Source organism: Rhea americana, unplaced genomic scaffold (genome assembly GCF_003343005.1).
Source record: "Rhea americana isolate MKP2758 unplaced genomic scaffold, rheAme1 scaffold_39, whole genome shotgun sequence".
Lineage (NCBI taxonomy): Eukaryota > Metazoa > Chordata > Aves > Rheiformes > Rheidae > Rhea > Rhea americana.
This window is the reverse complement of record NW_028186523.1, coordinates 4,513,144-4,525,676: the sequence shown is the minus strand read 5'-3', so window position 1 is coordinate 4,525,676 and position 12,533 is coordinate 4,513,144. Positions and strand designations below refer to the sequence as shown.

Here is a 12,533-nt window from a genome sequence, read left to right as displayed (position 1 = left end):
ATGTTTATATTCATATCTTGTGGAAATTACTACAGAGATCAAGAAATGAAACATCACATGAAAATGATAAACTGGCCATCAGCTTTCAGTTTGAATTCAGTCAGAATTTTGCCAGACACAAGCAGAACAGGTTCATCTAGAATGCTTTGATCAGCAGAGAGAAMGTATCATAACATACAATCTGTCTTACTATTAATTCTGTTTTACGTATATTTTGACCAAGAAACATGGAAACATTGTGAAAGCCACTATAATGGCATCTCCACCATTCCCTATGGGCTGCAAGGTGACAAGAATATTTCAGCCAGTGTGTCCCTGTAGGAATGAGGGAAGAATTTGCTCTTGTACTTTTGGGGGGATTGTATTTTCCATGGAAGTTCTTAACAAAGCAATGCTTATTGACACCRTTAAAATAAAGCTAGATGTTACTTTGTTACAGGCTCAGGTTCCCCCAAATCCCTATTACTCTGTAAAAGGAAGATAAAAGGAGCTAATATTTTCTGTCAGAGCAACTGAGATTTGTCCGTTTGCTATTTCATGTTATCAGAAATGGCCTCTAGCAGTTTTCATTTCAGCATTCTCCACTTTAAGAAAGGAAACATCGGGGGGGTGGGAGGCTTATCTTGAGGAAAAGTACATTTGAGCAAGTCCTTTGATTCATACATCAATGTTAAATTGTTAGATTTTCAAAGCAGTAAATGGATTTTTATTGGCATGCTATATTTTTTTCTACTTTTCAAGGCATGCTGCTAACAATGAAAGCCTATTACTAGTGGCTGTGCAGTACATAGAGAAAAGATTTTGGCTTCTGTTGTGTTGAACAATTGTGAGCTCTATTATTAGTGTTTGTCATTGAATATGTGGGATGCTTCTGAGCAAGAAAAAACAAATGATTTGCAGATAGTGACAGAGTTTACATTTCACTGTTTTAGTTGGCCGTGAAGAGCCTATGGGAACATCTGCAGCACCCAGCCGAAAGAAAGAAGAGTTCAGAGAATCTGAACACCAACCAGCCGAGAAGCCAGTGTCCCAAAGCCCTTTAACATTTCCACCCACAAGTAAGCAATAATTTGCAAAATGTTTGTTATATTATGTCARCCTTCTATGCTTGTTCGCAGAGACTTATCTCAGTTCAATGAGTAGGGATTTTTTTGGTTTATTGATTAGACAACGATTACCATATGACTGTTAAATAATTTCACAACACTGATTTCTAAGTATCTAGGCATCTAACCTATTTGTCTTTTCTTCATCTTCCTATGAACTATTTTGTGACCTAAATAAGTATGTTAATACCATAGAGAGCCCTAGCCAAAGCCCACTGAAGGGAATGAAATGTTTCCCACTTTTGCTATACAGTTTTATGTCAGATCCGTTTTTAGCTTCGTTTTCATTCACTGGGTAAGGAGTAAGATCTTGCTGTACTGCATGCTAGCTTCATAGCATGTGTTTAGGCAAGGGGGAATAGTTAAATACTGTTCTATTTATGACTCTGAAGTGATCATGTACCAATTACGTTTTACTAGAATGAAAAAAAACACTCTTTCCTTGAGCTACAGAAGTTGCATAAATGGTCTAAGGCAATGATTTCCCCATCTCAATTTTTTTTCCGGGAATATTCAACATCCTAATAACTACAGAAACAAAACAGTCAGGCAGTGATACAACTACTAAGGAGTGGGGATGATCAAGGTTGCTTCCTGGCTCTCATTTATTTTGGTGTACTCCAGGATACTGCATCTGCACAGTCTGAAATGTGTCAAAAGCAGACAGGGTAGATAGAAACTATTGAGCTCTGCATGACATGTTGAGGCACATCCACATAGCAGAAAAATGTTTGTCCCCTTGAACGTGCTTTAAAGACAAGATTATGGTGAGATTTTCAGTATGGGATAACATGCATAATCAACTAGTCCCAAAGACATTCATAAAGCAAATGATTTGAGTGGGTTGCTAATTTGTTTTTTGCCTGCTGTTCGCACTGCTATTTTGAAATGTACATGTAACTTTTATGCCAATGTGAAGCAGATGATAAACACAGCATACTTATTCCTAGGATATTTGTGGAGAATAAGGAAAGATTTTAAATAATTTGAGTTGAACCAAAATATACTGCTTGAATTCAAAGCATAGGTGTCAATTATTATTTCTAATTACTGCTAAATGTTTCTGACAATGTTTCCATTCTTAGTTCAAAACACCCACTTTCAATTTCTAATCTATGAGACTTTATGTTGAATTATTGTGTAACCAAGCCTTCCCAAAGTGTTGTGGGCTGTCAGCAAATAGTGTGAGGTGCTGAATTTAAAACTCATGACAACAACACACAAACCATCAAACCTTTTTTAAAAGAAGCAGAATGTTTTTAGATTTGAATACAAAAGATCCTTTTATAGAAGCAATAGCTACCATAAAATTGGTTAGGTAAAGTGTATAGCACCTTATTAGAAGTATTTATGACGTTCATAAATGTAGATTCTGCTTATGCGAAATGAATAGAAATATCAAAATTTCCCTACCTTTCAAAGAAAATGATCAATCAGATGTTTTCCTTCAGAATACTTTAAAAACTAACTAACTATTGACATTTGGGAGTGAACCTTAATTTTTTAATCTATATTGATTAAATACTCATCTGCTTTTTTTACTAAGAGCTGACATTCAGAAAAGGGTGATGTTTGTATTTAGTGTGCAAGCTAGCTGTACACTTAACAACTGAACTTATAATAGATTAACTCTTAAATTGTCCAGGCCACCTTTTCTGTGAATGGGTCTGCAAATTAATCTCTGATTTTCTGGTTGTTGCTCTCACAAATAATACCGGTTTTAGGATTAGTTAAACAGAAAACTGTGCTACAKCAGCAGGGGCTTTGGCTGTTGCAGTGAGAATTCTCTATTCCTCGAGACACTACTTTCACCCTACAGTGATGGTGACAGATCCCAGCCCATAGTTAACAACTCATAAAATGGAAGATTAAAGTAGGTGTCAGAAAACAACTCAACTAAAATACATGTTGACATGTATTTTAAACACCACATTACAGACTGAAGACTGGTCAGTTGTGCTGGCCAAAGCAGAAAGGAGAGAATTTGTGTACAGTGAGAGGAGTACAGAAAGGTTAGGGATAAAGAATACGAAGCAGAAGGCACCGAAGATTCAAATCGGTAATTGTGGGGTTTTAAAAATCCTTTTGATCTTGTTCATTTATGAGATGCAGAAGCAAGACAAAATGAACAGCCCTGCTGACAATATAGATTAATACCATACTCTCTATAAACCAGTGAGCATGCAGGAATACTGTGTGATTTCCCAGGTGACTTAGCAGTGGGGAGTTCCTCTTTGCTTGCCCCTATTTTTCTTAACTCATATTTAAATTCCATTGAGGAAAGCATGCCTGCATGTGCTAGTAAAATTGAGGGGAGAGGTCCCATCAGCCTCCATGAGACAACATAGCCCATGATACTGAGAACAACTTTGTGGTGCAATATTAACAAATTGTCTCTTAGGAGCAATTTCTACACCCTACATTCTCCTTTCCTGCGTGTCTGGAATACTGTTAGTTACTATCAGTTTTTAATATGTTCTATTTACAGGGTAAAATAATATAGAAATAAGATCTGTTCTGATTTCCATTTGATTTCCATTGGAAATGATGATACCAAAGAAAGTTATAAAATGTGTTAACATTATTGCATAAGACTGTGCTCTAGACATTACTTTCTCTGATGGTTRTTTCAAGACTGCCACTCAATCATATGATCTCTTGGAGCCAGATCACTTTCATTTTGTTTTAGATTTAGGATAAATAAAAAGAGAAGTAAAGTGATTTTTATGAAACTGTGTGGAGGGTTGTGACTTCTCCATCGTTCTCAGGCAGGCTTATCAGAACGAATTTTTGTCACAATGGATTTATATCATGGTGCCCTGAAGTGTATAAACTCCCGTGACTAATCCAGGGTAACCATCAAATCCTCTTTTCAGACTGGAATACTTTAGCATGTAGCAAATCAATGCCACTGATTTTCATTTGTAAGAAGAGCCAGTATATTATGTGGCAAAAAGCATTTCAAATCTGTGCATTATTTGTGCATTATAAGAATACAGTAATTATTTTCAGTATGTAGGCAGAGCTCTGCTTGCAGTAGCTGCTTTGGTTAGCATTAACCAACGTATGGATTTTTTTTTAATTAAAATGAAGTATAACGAGCAGCTTGGGATTCCTTATGCTTCTTGAATACTATTATATTTCAGGATTATTTTAATCTGTTTGCTGGGGAATACTTGTGGGTCACATCTACCTAAATAAGTAAGATGTGGTGTTAGATAGCTGGAAGGAGCTTTGGCTCTTTTGAGTTACAAGTGAGTAATGGGAGAACTTCAGTTATGGGAAGTAGCTTTACTCTAAGAATATGTTAAATCTGTCAAATTTTCAAAAATGGTTGCTCTGGTACAATAAACATTTTTGAAATCTTGACAAATTTAACKTATTCTTAGAGTAACACTACTTCTCATAATGTAGTCAAAGTTCCATTATTTCAGCCACTGATGGACAAGAATCATGACATTTTGATTCAGATAACCACAAAAAAAGATGTTTATTTTTTGTTTATTTTTAGTATGTGGATTTGTTTTTCTTTCCAAATAACTTACTCTCAATCATGATGAAAAATACAAAAAACCCAGCAATTCTTATAAAATTCATCCTAATTCCAAACTGCCATAACCATTCTGAAGTTATACTACTACAGTTAAAAGTACTACTGCAAAAGTCATACTACTACAGCTCTAAGTTTTTTAAAAAATAATTAACCAAATTTTAGAGTCTTTACCATGGCAGAAATTCACTCTAACTTCAGAAGTTAGTCCCTATTTGTTGTAGACCTTTTTTTATTGTATCATATTCCACTGAAATTCCTTCTACAGGTCCTTGTGAAATTTTGCATAAATTAAGTTTTTAGCACTATTGGAACATAATTGAGGTTTAGTAATTTAGTTACCAATTTAAGATGTGATTTAGCCTAGTATAAAGAACCTTTTCACGTAACTAGTCCAACCAGCTATATGCTTTTTTWAAAAAGTAAAACTAGTTTAAAAAAGCCTTTATCCAATGTGATAAAAGCAATTTTTGAGGAAATTAAAAGGGTAGATCAGGGCCATGCCTCAGCACTGAATCAATCATCTTCACTTACTCAATTTGTTTCACTGATGTTTCAGCAAAATGTGGAATTTGTTGCTCATATAAGTTTTATAAGAAGCAAATCCCTGAGATTCAAAACTATGTTTCACTTTTCTTTTATTCTAACGCTAGCAAAATTGTACACTCAGATGTTTTTTGAAAAACTTTGTCATACACATTGCTTTATTTTGCTTAGTATTTTAATGAAGCAAAGAAAAAAGCAGCAGGCTCTGATAGGAAGTTATCTAGTACAGCTGGAAGCTGCATGCTAATGCACTAGGGAATTCTTGAACAAACCAGAATCATTGTTTTTTATGCATTCTGTGATATCATAAGTGAATTCCATTATGCATTTGGAGCCTCTGGCCTCCAAAAGTTTGGTTTATAGAAAGCCAATTAACGGGTGAGGAATGAGTTAGGAGAAACAAAAGAAAATTAATCTGTAGTTCAGATTATACTCATTATAGTTAGCATATTAAAAAGTTCTTTGCAGCCACATGAAAAGGCTTTATGAGGAGAAATTTAGGAATCCATACAGTAGACAGCATGTTAGGCAATGTGTTTGTTCATCTTTTCAAATTTGGTACTTAGATCATAAATTCTTGAGGGCAAGGACTCCATCTTCCTAGATGTGAGGAGAGGACTTCATGGAGAGTGGCAGTATTACTGAAAAGATGGTCCCTAGATCTGATGTTTGTAAATTCCGTTTGGATTAAAATACTCAAAATTACTTTCCTTAATGCTGAGAGAGTCTATTTTTTCATACCTCATGTTCAGGGGAGTCATTTGAGATCTCTGTGTATTTTTTTTCTCTGAAAGGTAGATGAAAGATCAATATATTCTATTCTGAAGTGAAACGTTTTCAAAAATTGCATTTGCTCAGTCCTTTAAGTTGTGAAATTTACTCATAAAGTGTTCTGAAATGCTATTATGTCATTCATTCAGAACCTCCTTTAGTCCAAATACTGGCCCTGAATGCTTGCATATCAATAGCCTATATATGGTGATCTTTTTCTGAATATTTCACAATATTTAATTAATATTTAATTTGAAGAAAATTAATCTCCTGAATCACTTTTTCATTCAAAATTAAAATTGTCTCCGTTCTCCAACTAGTGATTATTTTAAGCAGAAGTCCCATCACAAGGCATTCAGGGAGCTTTTATCGGTAATTCTGCTGATTTTTAAATATTAGGGTAAGGAACCAGATGTGTTGCTTTCATGGCCGTGATTCTACATACTAGCATCCTTATTCTAAACCAGAAAGAATAGTATGATGGTAGTGTATGTGAGAAATGCTTGTTCTTTTCCAGTTGAATCTTGTAGCTCAACTAATCAGAACATTTTGGTCTAGACAAGAAACATAAATCAATTTTTTTTAGACTACCTCACTTGCCATAAAGAGTACAGTCCTCTCTCTGTTATGATCTCCTTATGTGCTGATGTTACAACAGCGACTGGCAGTTCCATGTCGATTCTGATCTCCCACTAATGTTCTGTATTTCACAGAGGAAATGAGAATTCTCCAAGGTGTTGAGTGTCCCCTTCCTTCAGATGATGAATGGAAAGTGTCAGTGCTGACAGGAAATTCAGGAACTCAAGTAAATGTCGCTCTCTGGATATATGGAGACAGAGGAGTAGCTGGACCAATAACTCTTGTCAAGGACAACAGAGAGCAGCTGTTTCTTTCCAGGCAGGAGGATGAATTTCAGGTAGCTAATGAAGGCTAAGAACATTATTTTACTGTGTACCTTTCCAAAGATGGTTATGTCATATGAAAAGAAAAAATGTTTTTCTCCTATTTTTACTGCACAAAATAAATCTCTRTCTAACCTCTATGAATTCTGCTTTAAATCAGGTCAGTACATATACTTAGCGAAGAAGAAATGCTCCTTTTTTTCTTCCTTTTTGCCCCTCTCTCCCTCATATAGTAGCCAGAATGGGACAAGTGCAGAAGTAAATTGCTTTCTTTAAGGCAATTGATTTTAGCTAGCTTTAGAAACCATCCACTCCTAAACAAATTATGTCTAATGAAAGGCTTATATATCATTTAGAGATCTTTAGTAATGAAATGTTCTTGCRTATAGTTTTCAAAGCATACCAAGAAATGGATACTGTGGAACAGGTTCAGTTGGGAAAGATACAACTTGGCCATTTTTCAGCCACCATTCTGTAAATAGCTGGAATACCAGAAGCTTTATCTATGGGATTACTAAGAATACAATAACCTACATGTTATCATATCTTGAAAGCAAAGACTTCTGTAATTATTTAAAAACATCCCATCCATATTGTAAATAAAAATATATCTAGATAGGCTGAGAGGCTAAAATTTCTGTTTTGCTCAAAGCTTTCTGTGTAAGAAGTATGTATTTTGTTATTGTCTTCAGATAATTCAAGTGATAAGTGATTTTCTCACATTTTGCACTGATTTTCTTTCTGTATTTACTCTGCTAATACAATTTTGGTGCAAACCAAGATCATTTTTGTCAATTATAAAAATAATAATGTGTTGTATGACCAAGGCGCAGGTAGGAAGATAACCATCTGTAATGTTCATTTTTAAGCATGTATGCTTTATGTTATTATCCACTGGCAATTCAGTTCTCCCAGTTGGTAAATAAATCATAAGTAGTGTCGGATAATGACATGTTTGCAATGTTAATCTATGCATTTGTGAAGATATGGACCTATTTCTTTTCTTTAAAAAAGCTGTTGCCCATTAGACCTTTGCACTCTGGATACTGATCTTGTGAGAGAGCAGAATCTTTCCATCAGCACCTGGGGCTACTACTGTGATTTTTTACATCACACTGATGCCATTGCTCTCAGGCATGAAATAACAAATGTCACCAAAGTGCTTTTCACCCTTTAATCTGCAGTAGATAAAACCCCAGAGAAAAACTCTATGAGTAAGAGGTCTTTTTTTCTTTTTTTCTCTTTAAACTTTATCCTCTACTTGTTTAGCAGAATAAGTGTGTTGAAGTGAGGTTAAGAATGTAAAACTTTTAAAAATTACAGCTACTTTTTACTGTTTGCATCTTTGTGATTGACGCATTTTCTCTGATGTTTCCTAGAGCAAAAGATAGCAGATTTTACTTTTTAAAGTATTCTACTTTACTATAGCTCTGCCTGAGTCTGAGGAAAAAAAAAAAAAAAAAGAAAACAAACAAACAAAAAAAAACGGCTTAAGAAAGCCTATTGTAAGCCAGGCAATTTGGAGCTTAAGCCTTCATTTTTCCAACTGTAGGCACAACTATGAAAAATTTGAGTAGAATTGTCTTGAGAAATAAAAGCGTTCGTATATGGTCTTCCCTCTCTTACCCTACTCATGTGAGTACTTATCGCCTTGTCCTTTAATCCTTTCTAAGACCATGGCACATAACAAAAGTTCCTAACACAAACCTGACTTGTACATCGTTGGAGATGCTTACCTCTATTACTTCTACCTCCTTACTTATGCCTTACTTACTTACTCAGGCCTCATAACTGTACCAGAAGGATACTTCCCTTGGCCAAGTACAGGAGATCTCTGCTTGTTTTGGGCAGAAGGCACTCTTTGCGCTCTGACAAAGTCCAGATTTTGTATTGATATTTGAAAGGACCATATAAGCAAAAAAGTTAAGGAGGGATTCATTAGAATAGGCAGAAAACATAACAGCAATGCGTATTCAGTGAACACTAGKACTGTGAATGAAAAGACAATGTCTCATATTACTTGAGAAACGGGTTAATGTATTTGTAATATGCAGCAAGCGCCAACGGTAGTAATTGTCCAGTCAACCTGTATGTACACCATTACTTTACTCCTGCTTTAATCCAAAAGTCTCCTTGTTAATTTTAGTAAGAATACTTGTAGAGTATTTAAAAAATTTAAAGTATTAAAAAATTAAAAAATTAACAATTATTAAAATAATTATTAAAATGTTAAAATTATTAAAAAATAAAATCATATTAAACAGCATGAGCGAGGGCGTCTGAATCTGACTCCTCAGAACAAAATTATTTTCTTAGGCCAAGGGAAAAGACAACATTAACAACACATTAGTGTTGCAAGCCTGAAGCTATTTATTTTATTAACAAAATTCAGGTTGATATAGCATCTGTGCCAGCATAAATATAGAAGTGAATTCCACAGATTCTTCTCAAACAACTGTGGACTACTCAGTGTACTTTAGGGTAATAACGAGTGAAAGATGGATTTTTCTTTTAGAAATCTTTGACTAAAGCGTGGTACACTATGGTTATAATATAAAAATGTATTATACAACAAGCACAAAGGGGGGCTAAAAGTAGCAGAAATTATGACCTCTGGAATGAGAAGTGGGCTTTTTATTAATGAAGATAAAGAATATGTAGCTAATATAATAAATAATAATGTGTTTCTGAGAGAGAAGCAATAAAATAGTTTTTGTAGAGTTTCAGTACCTTGTCTGAACATAAACCGTGGAGTGGAATAGGCTATTCGCAACCTTTCACTAACATTACATTTGAGAAATAATATGATAATGCACCTACTTTTCCTTTCCTAGCAGTCTGCTACAAATGATCTCAGATGATTTATGTTCAGTTTAAAGAATGGTTGAACTTCAAATAAACCCAAGATAAGTGGGATAGGATCGAGTTGTATGGCATTGCATAGATTTCATGAGTAAGAATGTAATGCTTGGAAGTGCAGATGAATGCAAACCATAGACAGAAAGCTTAAGATAGTATCAATGGCTTTCTGCCTGCTTTTGAGAGCTTGTTCTTTGAGYCTTAAAAGTTTTATATCTTCATATACTACGGCATACTAGGCTTTATGGTCATGTTGCTGTTTTGCATTATGAAAGATTCGTGACTTGTGGTTTAGTGGATTTATTTTTGTATTCCTTATTTCTCTTGAAGGGCTCTCACCAACCTTTCTTTTCTTTTTTTTTTTTACTGTACAAAATTTGAAGAGCATCATGATTTCTTTCGAGGCAAAATCTTTTAAAGTTGTGACTCAGACAGAAATCTGTTTGAATTTGAGCAGTCTCTTCACTGGACCATATAATCCAAAATCTGCCAGTCAAGTATGGTGCACTGTTGCTGTATACTCAGATGTTGTAATGGTTCAGAGAAATCTGGAACTGACTGCAGAAATAAGCATGCAATTTTATGTATCTTTTTTCACATGTGATGTAATCATATTTTTTTCCAGTAATATGGCCCAAACTGAATGAACATCAAAATGTAGAAACAAAGAACAAATGGGTTCTGTGCATACATGAGAACTTAATTTTGACTTCTTTCACAYGTGGTGATTGAAAATAAAGGAAATTAAATATTTAAGGTTTTTTGCAAGGTGTTATGAAGGCTTTGGCAGTTTTAGTCATAGAATACATAGACTTGTGCTTACTATTAAGATGCTGCTTCTTCAAAGTATGTAAGAGAGAGACGTCTTTTTCTCATGAAGAGGATACAGTGTTAGTTTGCAAAGCGTGGCCTTCCTTAATCAGCCTGAATCCTCTACCTCACAAGCTTAAAGATATATCTTTTTGTATTCCTTATTTCTAATATGTAATTATATGTTGTATTGTTCTGTTTTTAATTCAGATTAAAATAAAGAGCATTGGAGATATCTACAAAATAAGAACTGAACATAAAGGTGCAAGTGACCAATCAGAGTGGAACTTACAAAGGGTGAGATTTTTAAGATTTTTTTTTCTGCTTTATTAATTTATATAYGAACTAACAACCTCTCTTTTCATGAAGCTGTATCTTGGAAAAATGGAACGGATAATCCAAAAATGCTGATTGTGAGACATTCTTAGTGCTTTCTCTTCTCAAGTTGCTTAAAAGGTGGCAAAAGCACTGACACAAAGTCAGTCTCCTGAAAGCTGGAAATTACATCATTTTTGCAACTATTCCTAATTCATATAATTTGTAGATGCCAGCTTTAGTGTTTCTCCAGTATTTGTTAGGAAGACTCTAACTATAGGTTCTGGCTATGGAAAATTGAAAATGATAGCACAACAAGTATTTGTGAAAACTGTATGCAAAGAACGTATGAAGTTTGGTCAGGAGTGGGCTGGTTATAGATAGCCCAAATGTATCTCACCATTATAACCATTTTTGGGGAAAAAGAAACAGTTGAAGTATTCAGTGAATGATTTGGTTTTTCTTATGTGCTTCTGTGTTAGCTTTATTTTTCTAGTGATATTTAAGCATACTTAAGAGATTAAAATTAATGCTAACACAGACCCCCATGTAATATTTCGTTCAGAATTGACAAAAAGAAATTGTGATTTGTTTCTTATCCTGAATTGGCAAAACACAGAAGCTCATTCTTCCGCTTGCCAGTCATCTTACAAAGCCTGATTTAGACAACCACAATTATGCAGTAATAACAGATTTTAGCATTAACTCAATGGCCTTAATGGTAAAGCTATCAAAACAGAATGGATGTTTTAACATTACAGTTTACTCAAATGGTTGCACGAATGCTATTTTCCATCCTGTTGGTTTCTTTAACATCTTGGTCCAAATTTCAGTATGTAACTTTGTGATTTCAAAGATTTCCCTTCATATGAAGAAATAAATTAGCCTAAAAGCTGTGTTTTCTGACAAAGTGGTTAATAATTTGCTCTTGTTATGAATCAGCAGGAGGAGCTCTACCAATAAACACTCAGAGTTGCAGTCATGCATGTTCAATTAAAGATTAAGAATCACTGCTGCAGAAGTATTTCATGTTTGAATAAATACCTGCTTTTGTGGTGAAAGAAGTGTTTGTTCATTTTACTTAAAATAATACTTTACTGGAAAAGTGAGATGAAGGCATATATTGTCCTGGTTTTCTAAATATTAGAATTTGAATGCAAATACTTCTTTTCATAATTTTGATCACAAAGCTTATACATACCACACAGACATTCAAACCAGAAGTGCAGAGAGACAAGATTTTGGCACTGATTTCCTTTTGCTAGTGAAGGCCTATTGAGAAACTGTAGTAAGCACTGTGTTAATTCAAAACCAAAAATAACTGCTCTCCAAAAAGGGAAGAAAGACAGTTTCTCTAATAACTGGAAACAAGTAAGACAACTATCATAATGTACAATGGCAAATAGCTTCAGAATTTGGACACAAACTGTCTTTAGAGGAAGGTACAGAAGGTGCTGGCGCCCATCTTTTCTTTTGTTCTGCTGTAGAAAAGCCAAATGCAATATGATTTCCTATCTCTCCCTGCCAAAGTTCAGATTTAGTTGAGGAGTTTCATCTTGTTTTATTTTAACATAAAAATGTGTCAACATTTCCACTTCCAGTTTTTAGTCTTCAGTACTTCAGTGTTATATAGAGTTGACCCATGGACATAAATCAGAATAGGTGACATTTGTT

The 12,533-nt window shown here is 34.5% G+C and overlaps 1 protein-coding gene across 1 annotated transcript in view; it reads left to right on the top strand.

Moving 5' to 3' along the window:
• Positions 1-12,533, top strand: part of RP1 (RP1 axonemal microtubule associated) — a 174,425-nt gene that overhangs the window by 46,233 nt on the left and 115,659 nt on the right. Inside the window, exons 16-18 of the mRNA XM_085313516.1 lie at positions 933-1,058; positions 6,687-6,889; positions 10,755-10,841. Of these exons, the coding sequence (XP_085169642.1) occupies positions 933-1,058; positions 6,687-6,889; positions 10,755-10,841 (416 nt within the window). The remainder of the gene's footprint in view (positions 1-932; positions 1,059-6,686; positions 6,890-10,754; positions 10,842-12,533) is intronic.